The following is a 22,234-nucleotide window of genomic DNA, read 5'->3' as shown; positions in this document are numbered from 1 at the left end:
GGGAGGGCAGATGGGGGAGGAAGCGGGGAGGGGGCAGAAATTTTTATTAAACTTCCTATGAATTATTAAGCATCTGTCACAAGCAAAACCATAGTCAGAGACATGATGCTACACTATAATAATCATTTACCTGGCCAGTACTGCTAGTCTGATGTTCATACAGCTGAGATGACTGGAAAATACACAGCTCTGACACACACAAACATATATACGTCTCAGTCACATGTTTTATTTGAACATAAATAGTACTGTGTATGTGTGCAGTACATAGAAGATACACAGACAAACACACTAGGTAACTACAATTGTCTACTGTACAGCTTCCAGTCTGTCTCAAAAAACTTAGGAGCTGAAATAGTATTTATTTAATTACAAAAAATTATGAGAGAAAGGATAGCTAAATTGAGAATGGAGCCAACATAAATTGGTTCTTTAAAAATCAGTATTAACCATTATTCATTTCATCACGCTAACTTTGGGAAAATGCCAGAGGCAGTTTTGAGCTCTGGCAGTAATCAGAGCTCTAACAGAAATTCTCACATCAGCTCCTCTGCGCAGCTGCTCACTGTCACCCCAACATTTTAAGGATAGGGACAACATAACATAGCATATAGGTCATTTTGCACCAGCAGATTTTAAAGTAAAAAAAAAAATGAGCTGTTAATTCCCAAGGGCAATGAGACTTGTTAATAAGGGAGAAACCCCATTAAGACATTAATGGCTTTGAGCTTCAGCTTGTAAGCAGTTGCACAACTTCGACTCTTGTCACTACTACGCACTTCACGTTTTCAAGGGAAATGAAAAAGAAAAAAAAAAATCAGATCCAAAATAAGTTTGTGTATCCACTTGAAAATGAGAATTACCGGTTTTAGTTAACAGCTATGACCATCTCTAGGTACAGCAGTAATTGTGCTCATGCATGGCTAATACCATTTTTTTTAGTTGTTTTTTAGTTGACTTAAATTTTTAAAAAGTAACAGAAGGGTCAAAACGGACCCAAAACCGGATGGAAGGCTTAAAAGATAAACCACTGTAACACAACTTTGATCTTATCTGCAACTGTGATCTGGATCAGGCCATGGAACATGTTCCTGAAGATTTCTAATCTTTGATTTGGTCTTTCTGCCCTCAAAGAACCATGTTCACACCATTATCTTCTCTATCTTAATTGTTGCTAGCTTTTCCACACTCTCTCAGGATTATATGGACTAAGAAAATAGATTACATCTGAAGTATGTTACACACTAAGACATTTTATTTAACAAGACTAAACAAGTTTGGATTTTATCATAAACATGGTTTGATGCCCCTACTAAGTATCTGGTATTTACGTTTTACTGCCTACCCATTCATCTTTACCTACCATGCATAAAATTCTAAAACAAGAGGCAGATATGCACAGGGAGAAGCAGAAAAGCACCTAGTACCAAATTCCCCTATCCAGTACAATAAGAATTATGCAGGTAAACTCAGACAATTTTACGTGACCAAGATCTACTCTTTTCTTTAAATAAAGATTTGCCCTAACAGAATAAATGACAAATGCACGTTTTAATGATCAATAAGTCTTTCTAAGCCTGGTTACAAAGTTCTTTCATTTACAAAATCATAAGACTGCTTCTACTAGAATATTTATGTACCTTCTTTGTTATTTTTACTTCTTTCTTCAGCAAAGTCTGAAAGTAACCTGAAAAAAAACGAAAAATCAGGCTACTTTGTAGATCCAAATACTGCACTTTTCACATGAAGTTCAAATACAACTGACAAAAATTACACCCTAATTATATCCCGAGTTTGAGATTCAAACTGATGATTTTTGAAAAGAAGTAATATTTAATGCCTAAAATGCCTTCAGTGTACGTTTTATGCTACTGAACTTAATGAAAATTCAAATACTATAAATTTAATATTACTAAAGAAAGAATGATCCAAGACAATAATTTACACTATTTGAGATTCGGGCTTTGCTACAGATTTGCCTGTGCACTTACCATTCATAGTGATCATCTAATAAGAACAATAATTTGAGCACAACTACAATAACTGCTGCAGCAAGAACATCGTATTTCACGTTTCCTGTTGGTTTCTTTCCAGGCACAAGAGTCAGGAAATCCACTTCTCCAATACCGATCTTTTTCACCACTCGACAAGTCCAATTATGCAATTCATCTGATTAATGTAAATAAAAATACAAAATGGGTATGTTGAGACAAGCTAGAAGTACTTTTACAGTGCAAATATGTTGGTCGTTTCAGGAAAACAATGCTTATGTCTTGTAGGACCATTAGACAGCAATTTTTTTCAGGCTGAAAAGTATTTTGGGGTATTTCTAGAAATACTAGGCAACCTTCACTGTGCTTACACAGCAAAGGGTTGTGGTATTATATATGCACATGGAAAAAAAAATCACATTTTTAATAGTGTTTTGATATTACTTGACTGATGTTGTTAGATCATCTTGCGCACTGCTGTGGGAAAGCCTATCTTAAATCTACATAAACATAGTTTCAAAAAAACCCCAAAGCCAAAAAACTTGTCGCAAACTTTTTTCCTGCATGTTGACTAAAGACCAATGCAAGGATGGATTCAGTACAGCCAAGAGGAACAGGGGCTAGTTTTAAAGAAGTGAGCTGGACCTGAACAGCCGCCCAGCATGGCAGGGCGACGCTCGCTGCTACCCTGACAAAACGCAGCTGAGATACAGACAACCCCAGCCTAGGTTAAAACTGGCATTACGCTGTAAAGTCAGGTTGTGTCAAAAAGACACAACTACAGCTCCAAAAGCAGCAGTATGACATCTCTACAGCCTCTTACTACTCTATGCTTATTTTTCACAGATACAAATCCCCCAAATTTCTCACCTTTCCTGTTCAGCAAGAAATACAGGAGTTGATTACATCACCACCAGATTCCACAAAGGTTAGCAATATATGACTAAGTACAACCTTAATCCAGCCACACTTTACGCTCTCTTGCTGCTTACAAAGAGTTCAGTAGGAACTCATTTTTAATCCTCTTGTATATAACAGTAAAAGTTATGAAAAAAGTTAACAAAATCAGGAAACCACATTTTTTTACAAATACTGTCAGTACATTTTCTTTTATTTCAGGTACTTAAAGTGATCTTTTCATTATTATTTAATGTCCTAAGAGGCACTGCCCATTCATTGCTTGCTTTATTTTTAGGATTTGTTAGGCAACAATGGTAGCTCTTTTACAAATTGTAAAAAAAACACTTCAACATTATAAAAAGTTTAGTTGCAAGAAAAAACAGAAGGACAATACATTCTTCTTTTACAATAATTTTCAAACAGTTCTTCGCTTTGTATTTCTCTCTAATAAATTTGAAAATGCCACATTTCTAGCTGCTTCTTTGATTCAATTGATACTTCAGAATCTGAAAGATAATGTGACCCTCTCTAGGCTCTAGCACAACACCAGTGTAAAACTACAAAATCAGAATTTCTGCCCTGGAATTCTAGCCTGAAATCTGTTGTTTGCCTTCTCTTCATTCAATTGTGAGTGCACAGAAAAGCCAAATAGCTTTATTCAACGTAACTAACTGCAAAATAAGACAATAAAAAACCCACACTATTAAATGTTGGAATGCGTTGAGGAAAAAAAACACAACTAATTTACATGCTATTTGTCTGTATAACTCATCTTCAGTGGCAGTGGTAAGTGGTATTCAACAGAAGTATGGCAGCCCAACAGACAGTTCACATACTAGGATTTATTGGCCTGTCTTTGGCGATTCAATATTCAAGACTTAATTTCAGAATAAACAAAAATATTCAATATTTATGCAATATACAATTTCAAAACTAAATTGGAAATCGAGATAGCAGCTGATTTGCCAGACAGTATCACTTGTTCATACTAAAATTAATGCTAATGTGCAATATTGTAGAATATATATTCACTATTATATATGACAATTCAATGCTAACCAACTTCATGAATCATTTAGCTAAAAGTTAATAAATCAAGTGACTTCAAATAGTGCCTCTCAGTTCACATGGATACTGAAAGATTTGAAATGAAGTATCCACTCCACAGCCTTTAGAGAGCCAGCACCAGAGTGCCCCTGCGTATCTGGGCCTCTAATACATCCTCTAAATGTTTGATGAAGGTGCTTTCTATAGAAATTATCTTTCAGTTCAAGCTTAAATGGGGATAAATGAGAAGGAAAAGAGTAGGTACTTTATAGCAGTAACTAAAGTTTTTTTACTAGAGTTTAATAAACCCAAAGAAAAATTTTATCAGTTCAGGTTTGCGAAAATATTTACCAGGTAAATTAGCTTCCATCAAGTACTTCACGCACAATATGTCTGGATGAAGAAAGCTGCTGTCTGTTATATCTGGAAAACGAGGCAGGTCTAAAAATGCTGCAAGCTCCAGCATTTTGTTGTACACTTCTTCATATACAGGCCATGACTGAAAGACAGGGTTAGATGGTGTTATACATTTGCTCTATTACCATATTTGCTATTGATTTTAAATTAGTTATCCATTTAAAATTCTGTATTATTCAATACAGAACTATTTATACAGACTCTTTTAGCACTCTGTACGACTAAATACACATGCAAGAACAGAACCAGACTGCAGATAAAAAGTGAGACGTGCTGGTTTTAAAGCCCATGAACTACATTAAAACAAAACAAAACAAAACAAACCCAAATAAAAACTTGGTTCAGACCTACAACCAACCCACTACCTTCTTGTGATCAGTATGTCTCCAGATGCTTGAACACTGAAAGATCACTAAAAAAACCCCAAACCAACCAAACCTAACAATCCAAATGGGTGCAACTGAGGGTGAACTCTTAAAAGACGTAAGACATCACAGAACCACAAAAAGGTGGAGGTTGGCAGGCACTGCTTGAGATCATCAGGTCCAAGCCCCTGGCTCAGGTCAGCTGGAGCAGGTTGCCCAGGACCACATCCAGTTGGATTCTGAATATCTCCATAGATGGCAACTCCACAAACTCTGTGGGAAATCTGCTCCAGTGCTCTACCATCCTCACCGTACAAAAGAAAAAGGGTTTTTTTTTTTTTTTTCCTTACGCTTAAATGGAATTTCTTGTATTTCAATTTGTGTCCATTTGCGCTCATCCTGTCACTGTATACCAATAACAAGGATCTGATTCTTCTCCTCTGCACCCTCCTGTCGGCTATTCACACACCCATCTCTCAGCCTCTCATCGTTTGTCAGATGCTCCACTCCATCATCTTCATCACCCTTTAATAGACTCACTCTAGTATGTCCATGTCTTCTTGTACTGGGGAGCCCACAACTGGACCCAGCGCTCCAGATGTGTCTCACCAGTGCTGAGCAGAGAGGAAGGATCACCCCCTTTGACCTGCTGGCAATGCTCTGCCTAATGCAGCCCAGGATGATGTTTGTCTTTGTCACAAGGGCACACTGCTGGCTCACATTCATTGTCACAGCATCTTGTCCACCAAAACTCCCAGGACCTTCTCTGAACAGCTGCTTTCCAGCCGGTTGGCCCCCAGCATGTGTGGGTGTCTACATTTATTCCTTCCCAGGTGGAGGACTTGACCTTCCCTTTGCTGAACCTCATGAGGTTCCTGTTGGGCCATTCCTCCAGCCTGCTGAGGTCCTTCTAAATGGCAGCATGCCCATCTGGTCTATCAATCACGCCTCCCAGTTTCACATCATCTGCAAACTTGCTTAGTTTTCAATCCACCTTGCAGTCCACTTAACTAGCTCTTAACTTCCTCAGTTTGTCAGTGAGGATGTTGTGGTAGACGGGGTCAAAAGCCTTACTTAAGACAAGATAAACAATGTCCACCAAGCCGTCTACTCATCATCAAAGGTTATCAGGTTGATCAGACAATTTCCCCTTCATAAATCCATGCCATGTACTCCTAGTCACAATCTTGGCCTTCTATATTTGGAAATAGTTTCCAGATTTATTTGCTCCATCACCTTCCATATTTATCATATTTAGTATTTATTTATAATATTTCTCAATGTGAATATGATCAATACGAAGCTTACAGGCCTTTAGTTCCGCAGATCCTCTCCCCTGCCCTTCTCGAAGACAGGGATCATGTTTGCTTTCTTCCAGTCCTCAGGAAACTCCCCCATTCACCATGACTTTTCAAAAATTACTGACAGCGTCCTTGCAATGACACCAGCCAGCTACCTCAGCACATGTGGCTGCGTCCCATCACGGCCCATGAACCTTCGTACATCCAGTTTGTTTCAGTATTCCCTGACCTGCTCCTTCTCCACCAAGGGTAAGCCTGCCTTCCCTGGTTTCAAGGACCTGGGACTGCTGAAGGCTGGTCTTATCAGCAAAGACTGAGGCAAAAAAAGTGTTCATCACCTGAGCCATCTCCTTGGCCCTTGTGACAGTGCCTCCATTCCCATTCAGCTGCAGGCCCGCATTCTCCAGAACATTTTCACAGAATCTTTAACATAATTTCATTTAAAAAAAATAAAAAAAAATCTAATTCCATATTGGCATATTTATTCCAAGAAAATAAATCTGAAACTCTTTTCAAAACTACTGACTGCATTAAGAAAGCTCTCCCAATTTGTGCTAAGGTTTTCCTGCTAGAGGAAAATACAACTTACAGACGGATTTTGACATGCTTATTCATAATGAACTCAGCAGGACCTGAAGTTTGCGTAAGTATGGACTGTAAGACTTGACCCTCATTTCTTAATACTTTAACTGTTTTATTAAACAGTCTTAATTCTTTACATTTTAGATGATTACTTAAATTTACCTCTTAAAGCAATAATTTTCAGTTGTTCAGGCTACTTCACCATTTTAAACATATAAAAAGCAATGCTTTTGCTGCTTGTGTTGGTGGTTCTAATTGAGCAGGGCACTTTATCATGTATTCATGTTTATCAAGTCAATTTGTGCATAAGGTACTTTCCTTTAACAGGAATTTAGCAGGCATTTACATTTTGTGCACAGATTCAAAACTTTCCCCAACAAGAGTGAATTCAGGCTTCTGTTTTCACTCGACCAGATTAAAAACAGAGCAATCATGTTTACAACACCAGCAAGAAATAAAGCATTTTTATTCAGTCATTTGGTTTCATCTGTTTTAATATACGCTGTGTAGCCAATGCTCAAATTGTATTGCTTTGAATGGATTGCCAAGATTTCCTTTCCTTTTTTTTAACTGGTCTCCCCTCAGACTGCAGTTCAGACTTGCCTAACTGCATGAACACATGCTTAAGCAAATGAATAATTCTGCTGTCACTATTACACATGCAATTTTTTTGTAACAGTTAGGAAGTTGGATCATGTTCATCATATTTTCTAAACAGTGTTAAAAATTGGCTTAGACTGCTACAGGACTATCCTGAGAAACAAGAAAAACACGCATTACCAGACTTCTACAGAAGACCAGGCTCACAGTACTTTTCATTCCTCTTAAAAAGCAGTGCTAAATTGAATACCAAAACAATCTGGAACAAAACCTACATCACATGTAACTTCTCTTGAGTGTATTTGGAGAAAAATTAAAGTCCCACATAATTCAAATAAAAGCATCACATAAATACTATTCCTAATTAGATATAAAAAAATACCTTTTGCCCTTTAATGAAAAGCAGCTGAATTAGTAGCTTCTTAATAATGTATCAAGAATGAAAATAAATTAAGATACGGGAATCCAGTCATCTGAAGCATTTCCATTCTCAAATATCAAACTACCACCCGTGAAGTTATCTGAACAGTCTAATTTAACACAGAGGTACTGTAAGGAATACAGCTTTTAATTGGAGGGCTCAAGGCAGGCACCTGCATCAGCTTGTATCTGAGCTTCTCTCACTACATCAGGCTGAGGACACAGCTTTCCTGTCCTAGGTACTAGTGAATCATCCCTTCCTCCGCAAGCCCAACACCGACGTTTGTTTCACAGCTTTTGCCTGCAATTTAGAGAAGGCAATTCGGTTCTTCAAAATGGCTAGAAAACACTCTTTGCTTTGCTATGACAACTGATGCTTCCTTAGGGCTCGACCCCCTAAGCTCAGAAACATTCACTGTAGTCCTCACGTTTCTACAACCCAGCGCTGAGTCATGACGATGCAAGTTGAACCAAACACCACACTTTCGGGAGTACGCAGTAATCTCTGGAACTGTAAACTGCAAGTGTAAGCTGAATCCAACACAAGATCACATCTCAGTAGGACACATCATAGCAAAGGGCTGAAGGCTGAAAGGTTGAGGACTGCGGAAACTGTAGAGTGTTTCAGTAATCAAGCACTGATAATTTTCGCCAGTCACTACACACCCTGTTCACACTCTGTTTAATTCTGAAAGAGCTGCGAGATCATACAGCAAATCTCCTATTCTGCAAAGTTTCATACACATTGGGAGGGTTAAAACAGAAAGAACACCCAAGTTCCACATAACCAACACAGCAAATGTTAGGACAATATTAAGAAAAAGCAAGATACAGCAAAAAAGCAGCCTCAAAATTAATAAAAGTTATCACCTTCTTACTAGCTTTGTATCTCTGCCAGAAGAACCTGATAAAATAAATTGCACTGAAAGTCAACCGGCAAATCAACTAGGAAAGCAAGATCTAGAGCTGGGGCCTCCTTCCTTCAGGTAAAAAACCTCCGCCTCCAGCACCGCGTGATTTAACCCCAAGGGAGGAGCACTTGGACAAGAGGGGACAGCGTTAGATCATCCACCACACACTCTCCAAGTATAACTTTCATTTATCCAATCATAAATTAAAAAAATTTTGCGTTACATATTTTCAAGTTGTATTCCTGTGCTAAATACTCGACAACTCCCCTGTCCATCAGCACATGGAGTTACTGAGCTCTCACCTTGCTTCAACAACCTGGGAAACACTCCACATAAAAAAACCTCAGTTACAAACCCTTGAGGGCATTTAATAATTTCAGGAAGACTGACAGAAAACTCTTCTCAAGTTATGCCACCTGCTAGCCTTTTCAGGTGTTTCGCAAGCTGGGATTTCTTCAAGACTGATCAACAACGCTGACAGAGTCTGTAATGTGTCTAGATTGGGTACAGAGGTTACCGAGAACTTTCCTTAACTGTTTTGTCTTTATTCTCGTGTGACAAATACAGTAACTTTTGGTATCCTCCATAAAGCAGCAGGAAAGACAAGTACCACTTGCAAATATTTTTTCTTTTCTTTTCCCTCCCCATCTTCAGCTGAGCATAGGAAGACAAAATACACACTGTTGAGTTGGTAAAGAAGTGTTTAGAACAAGACTTTCATGATGATAAATATTCATCAGACTATTTAAATTGGTTACCTTTATCTTTCAGAGTTACATGGAATTTTTCACCTGTATTAGAAAAGAACAAGCTGGTTTTCAGAAGCAGATGAGCCAAACTATTAGCATGATAATCAGATTACAGTAACAGGTAATTGTTTAGGGTAAGCCAAGATTGCAGCCTCTCCTACTTGTTTGGACAGTATCAGAATGTTGCTGATCAACAAGCAGAAAACAGTACGCACTGGCTGGATTTCTAGATTCATTTGCAGGCTCCATAGCTTCTTGTTTTAAATGTGGCCTGACTGATTCTCTTCTTTGATGACTGTACAGGCCATTTCCTTCTCCTGTATCGGGACAATATCCCAGCAGCCATTCCTTATATATTCACAGTTCAGTTCGTTTTATTGTGAAAATGTTCTATCCCTTCTGAAACAAATGAATTATAGAGTTGCTTTAAATTCTCCCTTTTATATTTTTCCCCTTCCATCCTCCTCTCAAGTACCTTTTTTGCAGCACAGTTCCCTTCCTCGTCCTCCTTCTACCTGAGAATTTCCATCCCAAGAACCCTTTCTTCCCATGCCTGCACATTCTCTAAGGCTCTACCTCCACCTGTGCTGCTCATGTTCAGCAGTGGGCTTCTTTCCTAAGTGATTCTTTTAACGGCCATTTAATACCGGAATCTAACATGATAATGAAAAATAATTTTCATTATTGGCATTCTGTAGGTCTCTGGGAATCTCTGACATTTAGAGTTTGGATATGCTTAGAATTATCTAAATCCCAGCAAGGCTTTATCATTTTTAAGATGACCAAGTCAACCTATACCAAGTTTGAAAAAGAGTGTACCAAACTTCTCAGGAAATGGACTAAGTAAGCAATTTAACTTGAAGATTTGGAAAACATCAAGTTAGGAGGGCTAGAGCAGGGGTTTTACAACACAACCCAGAATTTTGGTTCAATCCTTGCGTAAAGCAAGATGTGTTCATAAAACAAAAGACATTTATTGTAAAAGTAATAAATCAAGTGGATGCCCTAATGTGTGTAAACATCTTTGAATATAGCCTGCATTTAAACACACATGGCCAGGAACCCAAAGTAGCCTGAAAATTATGTAAAGTAAAATAGGCACCAGCAACGAGCACAGCAGCTGAGTGCTCTGTGGAGCCTGGTTCACTTTACTTTGCTTCTGCTGCTCAACTGGTTCAGATCTATCTGCTCGTCCACAGCATAAGCCTGATGTGGGATGATGCCAGCTGCAGTGCATGCGGGTTACACAAAAGAACTGACAGTAAAGACAATAACTGTATCAGCTGTGAAATTTACACCCAAATTAGTATTTAAACCTGAATGAAATGACCTTGTGAATCAATTGTTCTGTACTACATCCGTAACGTTTTTGGCTAGCCCAGACTCCAAGATCACTGAAGATTTTTTTTTTCCTCCACGTTTTGCTTGTACTCTTACAGCACCACCAATGTGGCTACCTCCAAAACAAACATGCACCTATGAATCTGGCTGACGTGTATTTTTCAAATGACATTTCGCCCCCTCACCCTCTGCCTAACCTCTGTCCACCTCTCAGGGACCATCACCATCCCACCTGGAACAGCAGCAAACAAACGCAACAGCCATCAGACGCAAATTAAATGTGCTTTAACACTGTGTTTTGTTATGAATACAAACTTTAAAAAGCAAGCAGCACTCACTAACACTTTTTTCCCCAGCTAGGTTACATAGCAAAACTGATGTAGTCAACTCTGTTGCACAGTTAGATTTGGTGTAGTCTCAAGCTATATTTTTCATGAACGCCTTCTTTGCCAGAGGACAGGGTACACAGAAAAGACACGTGGAATGTAAAGGCTGGGCGTTGTAAGTGCTGTTACCACTGCTGTGCAGAAACATCCCAGACTTGTGAATTGCTGGCGAGTGTGAAATCATACGGGGGAGAGTCACTGCACCCTGCTCCTGCCTCCTTTCCCAGGTCACTACCAGAAATAGGAGACCGGATTCAGTGAGCCTCGATTCTGACTCGGTCCAGCCATTTTCATGTGGACTAAATGAGCAGATACATTTCTTCAAACCCCGATATCCATGAATCACATACAGATGCTGATGTAACAGCGAGAGGGTGTGCCTGGAATTATTAAAAGGGAACCAAATGACAAGAAGAACAAAGCCGAGTGAAACTGCTACAAGCCCATTTAGATAACTGCTAGGAAATACGCATCTCATGAGACTTCCTTCACTAGGAAAAACATATAGAGACCAAGCATACACTTACAGTTGCTGCTTTACAAGCCTTTCATAAAGCAGCAAGGAAAACTGAAAGGTTAACAGAAGATAATGAAATCCATTTGTCTACCTTGAAGCCAGGCAAACATATTGCCCACATTATCTGCCTGGCAACAAATAGGGGGTGAAGAAAAGTTAAGATAACATTTGAAAATCACAGAAGAAGGAGTAGTCATCACACTGGCAGCCTTTCTCTTGCTCTCTCCTTTGATAACTGTCTCAGCTGAAACAGTTACTACATCTCAAAAACCCTAATTACCCCTGATTATTGTCACAGAGGAAGTGAAAAGGATCTTTGTATAGAAAAAAGATTAATTTTAGAAGATGACTCAGTAAACAATGTTTATGCATATTTGAGGAAAAAAAATTCTAGCTGTGCTAGGACATCAGCCTGCATTAAATTGACATGGGCAGTTTTTACTGAGGAATTCAAGATAGCATGTGGATGCGCCAGCAACCCATGCACAAGAGAAAAAGCTAAATGAACATCCAGCACAGAGGTGCTCCTTTACTAGGAAAAAAAAAAATAAAAAAAGAGAAGAGATTTTCACTGGACGCATAGCAGACCTTTTAATATGCTATTTTCAGAGAAAGACTTCTTGTTCATTACCCGATTCCTGGCTAAAGTGGTTTTTGAATAAATGAGGTTCAATATTATTAAACCAACAGACACATGCTTCAGCGTCAGCCTGATCATGCTCATAAGCCAATGCTGACAAATACCACTTTTCTAAAAAAATGCAGTCTTTCTACAAATGGAGAGAGTAATCCAATAAGGAGATGAACTGTCATAATGTACTGAAATTTAAGAGTTTGGGAACAAATTTTATTGAATTTCATAAATATTTTGGCACGTTTGTTTTCTTTCTTCATTAAGTAATGCTTTAAGACAGGTATGGACAAGCTAGAGTTTCTGTTACACAACAGCAAGCTCCCATGATAAACTTGATTACTACAATAACCCTTTCAGCAGCAAACTTCCTCCTCAGCTCTTTTTTTCTTTCAAATAAAAGCCTCACCCTTGCTACTTTTAATTCTGCACTGCTTTCTATCCTGAACAAGTACTGCATGCACCTGTTAAAATGCACAAAAAAAAATAGTTAGAAAAAAAAATCCCACAGATAGAAAGACACCCACCCCCAACAAAACTAGGTATCAAGGTACTTTTGATTACAAGGTATCTCAAAACACCAGCAGACCAAAGCAGTAATCACTGCTTGTTTTGGAAGGTAAAAGCAGCATAGCTGATTAGCAGAATTTGTTCGGCTAGAATTTTATACATCTTAGAAGACTTTTTTTTTTTAGATAAACAAGAATGACTGGCTTCTGTCTTAATTTGAATTATTTAAATAGTTACCACTGAAAGAAAAAAAAAAATCATACGGCAATTAAGCTCATCCAAATTTTAGTCAGGAAAAGAGGCTCTTGCACAGCAGACCTTGAATGTTTTCAGAAAAGGACCTCAGCAAACAGAGGAACGTGTCTAAAAGCCAGTCTGGTGGATACACTTTCCAGGGAAGCATTTGTCATTCCAGTCTGAACACTCTGGGAGAAAAAAGAGCAAACTTTTTGACCTGCGTTTATGAGTTTATTAATAGATTTCGTCAGGAATTACTTTGTTTGAATCAGCCCCAAACTAAAATACAAATATGCAATCCACCAAAACCTGGAGTGTGAGACAATACAAACAGCAGCAGTTTGCTACGAGCTGTGTGATGACTGGAAGACACGGGTATTAGCCAGCAGCTTAAGTGACATGAAACCCTTTTGAAAAGCCAGTGTAAATAAATAAATAAATAAATAAATAGGGGTCAGCTTTACAAGATTTAGGAAATCTTCAAGGTTCCTCAGAACTGTGCCACAAACCCAGCCGTTGCCCCAGGCAGGTCTCTCTGTCCCAGTTCTACACCTTGAGACAGAGCAGCACAACATCACCCCTGCGAGCCCGGCCCTGGAGGAGCAGCCCCGGGCAGCTGAAGGCACCGTCATGTGATGTGTGACGAAGGGGAATGACCAGCATCGTAAGAAAAGAAAGAACCAAATGTTCTGCAACTGTGCTGGCTTCACACGGCGTGCACTAAAGCGGGCTTAAGGTCCCACCTTAAATGAAGAGAAGGAAAAGATACAAGGAGCACGTCATTATTTTCCACATGCTAAACTAAGACGCTATCTTGGTTTAGAAACAATACGAGATGAAATGATTAATGACTACACCCTCGCGCACTTCTACATCAGTCTCAGCTAAAAGCAAATTCATTCCAGTAATTCCTAAATTCCATACACTTAACTTTAAAGCCTTTATTGCTATTCAAAGACATGGAAAGAAGACAGCAAGTATTATCTTCATCTGTTCACAAATCCAAGACCTGGGCTTAGTTTCAGGGCAAAGAAAAATTCCACAGAACTGAAGGCTGTTTAGAAATATTATGAGTAAAGTGCAAAATCCCTTAAGCTGTCATCTCTGCCATTCCAGGATGGCTCCCCCGTGACCTAGAATTTATTTACTCTTACTTGGCCTTTCACATTTCTCCTCGTCACATTTCTAGGCCAGACTTCTTGCAAGCTTTCCTTCTTCCTCCTGGTGTTGGGATCATCACCGCTACTCAACACTAACAAATTTCACATTGTGAGGTTTTACAGCAATTCCTTTAGCTCCTCCACCAAAACAAACCAAAGGATCACTAGAAAAATACAAGCAACCGAAAATCTTCTTTCAAGAAGCGAAGTTTTTGCTTAAGGAAACTGTGTAGCTTTCATTGCTTAGGATTCTTTGCCATAGGCTAGATATACCCCTTTTAAGCAATAATTTTGCCTACTTTTACCATTTAATCATTCCTCAACACTTTTCAAATGGAATAAGAAACATCCCCAGATCTCCAGATCTGAAACTTTAAAGGATGGTATTTAGTTCACCTAACTTAAAGGCTTGAACTATGACTTAAGAAAGAGTTGTTGCAAGATAACTAGTTAATGAAAAATGAAGTTTTATGATCTTAAAAAAAAGCCTCCCCAGAACACAAGAACCACAAAGTGAAACTCTTACTGAAATCCCAGAACAACAACAACAAAAAAGTGGCTGTACCACATCAATCCAAAAATATCTATTTAGTCTTGCATCCAGCAGCGAGCGAGAGAGATGCGTAGGGAGGAATTTATGAACCAAGCAAGCCATAAGGACACTTTACCAAGTATCCGTCCAGCTTCATGCCATTTGTGGCTAAGTCAGCAGTGAGAACTTTGCTTTTTTTAGTCCCAGATAGCTCTTCTTTTGTGACATTTGTCCAGTGACTACCTGGCCCTTCTAACATCCAGAACATCCTACAGTGAAGAGTTTCACCCGTTACCCACAAAACGTATGAAGTAGCATTTCCCGCTGTTTGATTCTGAACCTGCAGACCAGCAACCTTTTCTGATGCCTCCCAGTACTTGTATCGAACAGACATTGATCGGTTGCCTCCTAAACAAGCTCTACAAACTATTGCCCCATCTTCCTCTTAGTCACCTCTTCTTTAGGGTGAAAGGCAAGTAGATAAAGATAATTGTTTCTTGCGGGAAAACTGTCCCTGCATTTGATGATCCTTGTTGTGACTACATACCTCTTAGCTCTTCTATAACTTTGAGAAGAGGGAGAGTAAAAAAAAGGTAAAAACCCAACCAGAATTCCACAAAGTATTTAAAATATGGGTGCATGACAGATTTATACATTAACATAAAGCTGATCTCCATTTCTTTACCAGAAGTCATGAGTTATTAGAAAATTCCATTGTAGCTGCGCTGCAACAACCGCATGTTCGAGAACAGGATCATGAAGGGATTACAGAAACTTGTATAATTAATATCATGCAGGTATTTAAATTAAGACTGGTACATGAACATAATTGCATTGATAACACCAGCTTTCAGGGAACGCTAAAAACTTTATTCTTTAACAACAAAATCTAATAGCATGGACAAATCTGTTGATTGACATGTACATCATGAGTGTGCTTGGACACAAAAGAGACAATGGTGGAAAAAAGTATATCTGTGTGTTCTAATAGCAGCTTGTGGGTCAATGAATTATAATCTTTTTTCAAAGAAAATAAAAAACTAACGTGTAATACTTACCCACTGTAACAATGTCCTACAAAAAACCCCAAACATGCATGGTATCTGTCTTTTAAGGTCTCCCTCCCACTCAGTTTTTCTTTACTTATTGCTATTTTCTCCAAATAGACTCAGGATTTTTTTTTAAAGCCAACTGTTGGACAGGAAGAAAATTTGAGAAATTGCAAGCTGTATTTGCTCCATCTGTATTCTCGTAACTGTGAAGCTGAGAGATTACATATTTCAGTGGATGCAGAATGGTGCAGGTTTGCCTTTTTTGTTCTTTTTTTTGTTCTTTCAGTAAACCTGATCAAGAGGGTAGCATTTTTCCAAGACCTGTTCCAAACTGCTCATGACATAGGATTAAGAATTTTATCAAGAACGGAACTAAAGTGAAAAAACAAGACTGAATAGAATGAAGACTAACCAACTCGTATTACACTGGGATTTTTTGTTTAAAATTATCACTCTTCTTTAAAAATTACTTCTGTAAGTGGACGTAGCCTTTACTTGCATCAATGATATGCATTTTACTTTTTCCTACATGATTTACTCATCAAAAATGGTCAGCAGACCACTTTATTTTAGAAAACACCTTCAGACTAGAAAATAATTTAACATGTCAGCATTCAAAACAGTAATGTCAGTTTAGAGAATGCACTGTTGTCACCTATCAAATTAGCAATACCAAAGCAGTCACCAAATGGTTTAAATGATTTCCACAGTAAGAATTTCAGTACAATGCCCTCATGCAAAATTCAGAACACAAAAGTATACAGGGAAATTTCACTCCTCCTTAGACAGCGGGACAAAAAATGTGAAGCCCTAGAACAGTGATTCACTTCATCTGCCCCTCCTAGAAGAGTACTATAATTAGGAGACTAAATCCACACCCACAACTAAAGAAACACGAGCACTTAAGAAATACTGTCATGTTTATAAACTTCTATTCACATACCCAAACTCTGTAATGAAACAAATGCTAATCCTTCTGCTTTTAAGTTGATGAAATTACAGTACCATAAATAGCATCTTTGATATAAAACAATCACAGAGAATGAAATATAATTTGTTTTATAAAAGCACTCAGCCACATTGCACCCAATTTAGGGTATAAACCAAGGAACGACACCAGGAAATCTGAAGCAGGCATTATCCTGAGGAGCAGGACAAATACCTGTATTTTTAGCGATGATGAAACAGTCACCATGAGATTTCTGAGGTCCTTCAGTTGTCAGTATTACAACTTCATATAAGCTTACACCACCGCTAGAGTTTACCCAGAACATCTAGCCCCTGGCCCTACGCACACAGAAGGGCTGATATGAGCAGAGTGCTCTACAGCCTTCCCCAAGGAACGTTGTCCTCACAGACATCATGCTCTTCCCTGAGCACCTCATTGAGTATAGGCCTCACTCTTCCCTGTGGTCACCACGCAGTATAAAGTGGTGTGTAAAGCTCACCGCTCATCTATTTTATTATGTGAGAAGATACTTCTTTTTTCCATATTCGAAAGAATGATGAGGAAGTACTCAGGCTTTGTTCTTGGTGCAAAGTGGGAAGAATTATCACCGCGAGTGAAAGCAGCATGCAAACTCTACGAGCTTGCCCAGCCCTCCAGGAAAAGAGCTAAGTGTAGGCAAGTAGAGAGAAGCATCTATACTCTAATAACAGTCCCTCTGCTAATCTCAATCTATCCTTCTTCAGTATCTACATTTAAGTTATCTAATGAAAATGCTCTCAGTAAGTGAGAGAGGTAGCTACTTTTCAAAGCCTCCCAAGGAAGATCCTATCTCTCTAAGTTTAGGCACTTCAAACACAGCAAAGTATTTTATCAATTTGTGATAAGCTCCTGACTGCAGGAAACAAAACAGAAGCAGCTCAAAGTATCCAACAAGACAACTCAAACAGGTGTTTTCAACATGAATAAGCCAAGCAACACACTTCGATACAGAAGCAACAGACAGTTTTCTCGTGTTATTCAGTACTGTATATTCAAAGAACTAGTTTTCAAGAAACCTGTAATACTGATGCTATTTCTGGACAGAACATAGCCAAATTATTCACCCAATCCTAGCAGCATAAGTTACACGAACCCCCTCACACTTTGGAACAAGCTGACAAAGATGATTGGAAATTAATAAGGACGGAATGCCAAATTACTTCCAAAACTGAGCCACTAGCCTTGAAAGCTGAAGACTACAACCAAGTCCTAGTTTTGGTTGTATACAGCAGGTAATTGTCAAAATACTGAGCAATCTTCTTAATCCATGAGAACCCCTCCAATGTTATGTTTTCCTCCAGGCTACCTGACAGTTCTTCTGCCCCCAACATTCACAGGGAAATCAAAATCAGGAGGCATCTTAAACTAAACTTGTCAGCTTAATTTACAAAACAAAATGGTTTTTACTATGCTTGAACAATGCTGAATTGATTCAAATACATTTTTGTGGCACATCCCTATTTAATTCAAACCAGTTTTTACTGAGCAACTGAGTTGTTGGATGGTCACAAGGCACAAAATGCTTATACAGTGGAAGTATTAACTGTATTCCAGTTGTAATGTTGCCTGTAACAAAGAGAATCAGAAAGAGGGGCTAATCTGAGGTTCCATATCTTGACTCTTCTTGCCATAGTAAAACTTGGCAACATTCAACCATATTGTAACATAAATGATTAACATTACATCATCATTTTGAACTTGGAAGACACTGGGTAGTACTGCACAAGGATACAAGTCTCAAGTTTAAACCTTGTTCTCAAGTGGGACAGTAAATGGTACACAAATGTGTAGCTCCTAGACATGAAAGCACATGCTTTAGACCTCTCCAAATACAGTCCTGGTAGGTCACTGCACTCCCCCACAGGTCTGTCATATCCCTCTTTTTATTGTGGGATAATGGAAAAAAGGGAAAAACACAAATAAAAGATCCCCCTTTTGAAGCAGATCGGGGATTTGACTGCATAGTGCTCAGGGACAATCTCCTGGATAAAAAAAAGGCAAGAAACAACACTATAGATATTCTGCAACGAAACAAGAGATACAGATGACTAAGCCATAGGCAGCAGGAAAACTGAAAAAAAACCCCCAAAACCTTAAATTTCACAGATAAGTGGGTAAGTCATGAAACAAATATGAAGAAAAAGCAAGACTGTTCTGTAACTGGAAAAACAATACGATTCCATCTCGTTAAAATCATTTGTAAGGAAGAGAAAAATTATGTCTGCAAAAAAGCAAACCAGTATCTGATAAAACCGAGTATTTACAAAGGAGAGGCCCAGATAATTTACACACAAGAAGCTTCAAGGAAACAACTGAGGAGCTCTCTGAAACACAAATGTTGTTTTTTAAATAATCTTAAGAAATTCTAAACATCAAAGGACTCTCCACATTAATATGCAGTATTAAAAAAAAAAAGGGGGGAGATTCAGGAACTCTAGAATTATTAGCTTGGCATGGATCCTGAACAAAATAATACAATGGCAATGGGAAAAATGGAAACTAAAAATATCCTGTCAGTCAAGCAATCTTCATAAGGTCAAGAGAGGAGAGAGACGACTGAAGCTCCAGCTCCCACAAGTAAGACAGCACAATCTACTGGCGCTGCTGCTCTGAAAAATCTTTTTCCTTCTTTGTGGGATAACTAAAGGGCACCACAAAAAAAAAATTACCACAAAGTCTCACTGGAAGACCGTAACCCATAATTGTACCCAAAACTGAAGAACTGCTCTGCTGGAAAACAAAGCATGCAGAACAAAGGAGCAAAACAGAAGCATCCTTGATACCAAAGGAAAACCTTGGCAAATTCATCTCAGAAATCTAATCTCTCAAATCCTCAGCAGAAGTGAGATTTGATTGAACCTGACATAGAAAGAAGGGTGGCAGAAGGATTAGTTGCACAGCAATACAGATACAAAAGTGCTTCCAAGAACAAAATCCAGCAAAATTTTAAAGAGTAAGGAAACAGAGAACAACAAAAAGAAAATACAAACTGTAGTATATGGTAAGAGAAGAAACCAAAGAATTGGAAAGTTGCCAGACAGCATAGAGAAGAATGTTCATCTCTCAATGTTTAAAGCAAGCCTTTCATTCCCAAATAAAAGAAGAAAGAAATTTAACAAGCCAAGTTAGGGAAGGTTTGTGTGTGCACGCATGCGTGCAAGGTATACACTCCTCCAACTCAAATAAAATAAATCCAAAGCATCACACAGAAATACAGAATAAAATACGCTGCACTGAAGTAGCACATTTGCAAAAGAGCTAAAGTTTTCCAGTCTAATTTATAAAGACATTATAGTACCTACTTCAACACCTATCACAGGTTACCAAGGAAAAGGAAGACCCTGGATGAATTAGACCTTTACTTAGGGCAGCAAATATTTATTTTCAAACTCCTCCTTTTCCCATCAAAGCCAACATCAGTTCATAATGGAGCATGAACTGAAATTCTTATTAAACTGAACACAAGGGAGAACTGCCCAGAACTACTGGCCTAATCTGACAGGCAGATGTCATTTTTATACAGAAAGATAAGCCTGTAAAAAAAAAAAAAAAAAAAAGGTATCGGGGAGAAGAAAGAAACAAGAAGCATTTCAGTTAGGTAGGAGAAAGGAGCAAAAATCCCGACATGTGCTTCTGAGTTTCACGATTCTTCTCTTCTTGTCCACAACACTAATTTCTGACAAGCCTGACGTATTGCAGCCCCTTTACCAGGATGCATTCAAGAATTTTCCACAGGCAAAGGTAAGGAAGGTGCTAACATCCCTCTCAGCTGGAAGTTTAGAAAGCGTTTTGGTATCATGGAAAAACCTGAAGAGTAACACTAGGAGTTATTTAAGAATCAAGACACCTAGGGATGGAAATAGGTGAACTATATAGAGCAGAATTAAAACTAAACGGTGCTTCTGTTAACATGAGTAAGTTGGAGGTAGGATGTGTAACAGGAAACAAAAAAAATAATAATGTATACTCAACTAAAAAGTAACCTGGATATTAATTTTCTCACTTTTCAAGGTCAAAGCTGCCTAAGTAAGTGTATTTCTTCTTATAGGCAGCAGTACTCAGTGGATTATAAAAAAACCCCAAACCAATAAACACACAGAGGAAGACAGAGAGGAATGGAATTTAATCATAAAACAAAAAGATATTATATTTTTAAGATATAGGTACCTTGACAGCAATCTGTCTAGAAGAAGATGTTGTATATCCACAACACTGTCAACACTGAAGCATTCAGTGGCCCTCTCGGAAGACAGAAGGTTCCAGACTTAGAATTGTGCAGCTACTTCCATCTAAGAATTAAAAAAAAAAAAAAAAAAAAAAAAAAAAAAGCGCGAAAGGCTCATACAGAGAAGCCATTCTGTGGCCCCACTCCAGGGCAGTATAATCCAGGATAATCAGGTAAGTACCCGTCCCTTTTGTCTTCGAGGGCAGGTTGGTGGACAACTACAGAACAGAATTAATCTACAGCTCACCAGGTGAGTTTCTCCTAGTCTCCCCCCCATGCCTTAGAAAAAAAACATAGATTCTTAATAGGTTTAGGAAAAAAGGAGTTATTTTAAAGCTGATGGGGAGATTGAAAGACGGGAACTTCACTGAGGTCACATATTGGGCTCCTTGCCAAGTCCAGATGCTTGCGCATCTAAAAAAGACGACCGCTCCTGAAGTTCTTCAGAACAACAGGATCTGAAGGATATTTATGAGACTACACCTATCCTGTTGCCCACAGCACATACTCCAAAGTGACGTGTTTGTTATCTTCAGTACTTCAGTAAATCATGTTGCCTAACAGCCATGGGAGTGACCTGCTTACTTATATATATATGCGTACATTTAAGTCTGCGTGTGTGTGTTAAGCACATGAGAATCAAAAAAAAAAAAATTATTTTTGGACATTTAAAAAATAAAATCAATCTACAATGCATTAATGGTAAAATACACCAAAAAGTAATGAGTTTTATAAAACATAATGAAAGATAAAGGTAAACATGAGAGAGTAAAGCAGAATCAACTTTAAAGCACAGCCAAAATAATTACATAAAAGTTAATCAGGTATCCTGTCCTGAGTCAAAAATTTAAGGAAAAACAGGTCTATGGCAAGGACAACTTGTTGATAGTTCAAGAGAAAAGGGATGCTTTAATCAATTTTTATAAGGATAAAGATAAATCCCTACAAGCAAAATAGAGGATGTGTATCTTAAGGATGTATCCCTACTTCAAGCAGACATGGAAGAGGGAATTTGTCTGTGGCTCCACTGGAGGACAGATACTACCAGCAAAAATAAAACAATTACCAACGAAACTTTATACATACTACTACTAATTTAAAGTAGTAAAGATGCAGACTCCACAGTGGTTCAGGGCAGCCTGCTCCAGCACAAATCGTGCTTATGGTAGAAGAGTTTTATGTTTAAATGGAATTTCCTGTATTTCAGTTTGTGCCCACTGACTCCTGTCCTTCCACTGCGCACCACCAAGAAGAGAGCCTGACTCCATCCCTGCTCCTTTCTGTCAGGTGTTTATACACATCAGTGAAATCCACCCCAGCCTTCTCTTCTCACGGATAAAAATCCCACTAAGCCCCTCCTCACATGACAGAT

At 38.5% G+C, this 22,234-nt stretch overlaps 1 protein-coding gene across 2 annotated transcripts in view; it reads right to left on the bottom strand.

Annotated features, from left to right (window-relative positions):
* Positions 1-22,234, bottom strand: part of TAF1B (TATA-box binding protein associated factor, RNA polymerase I subunit B) — a 50,517-nt gene that overhangs the window by 10,254 nt on the left and 18,029 nt on the right. For both annotated transcript variants that reach the window (XM_075414826.1, XM_075414827.1), the window contains exons 9-11: positions 4,290-4,437; positions 1,992-2,169; positions 1,641-1,687 (exon numbers count right to left, since the gene is read on the bottom strand). In XM_075414826.1, the coding sequence (XP_075270941.1) occupies positions 1,641-1,687; positions 1,992-2,169; positions 4,290-4,437 (373 nt within the window). The remainder of the gene's footprint in view (positions 1-1,640; positions 1,688-1,991; positions 2,170-4,289; positions 4,438-22,234) is intronic.

The sequence above is a fragment of the Opisthocomus hoazin genome, chromosome 2 (genome assembly GCF_030867145.1).
Source record: "Opisthocomus hoazin isolate bOpiHoa1 chromosome 2, bOpiHoa1.hap1, whole genome shotgun sequence".
Classification (NCBI taxonomy): domain Eukaryota; kingdom Metazoa; phylum Chordata; class Aves; order Opisthocomiformes; family Opisthocomidae; genus Opisthocomus; species Opisthocomus hoazin.
The sequence above is the reverse complement of the archived record's forward strand: the minus strand, read 5'-3'. Positions and strand labels throughout refer to the sequence as shown.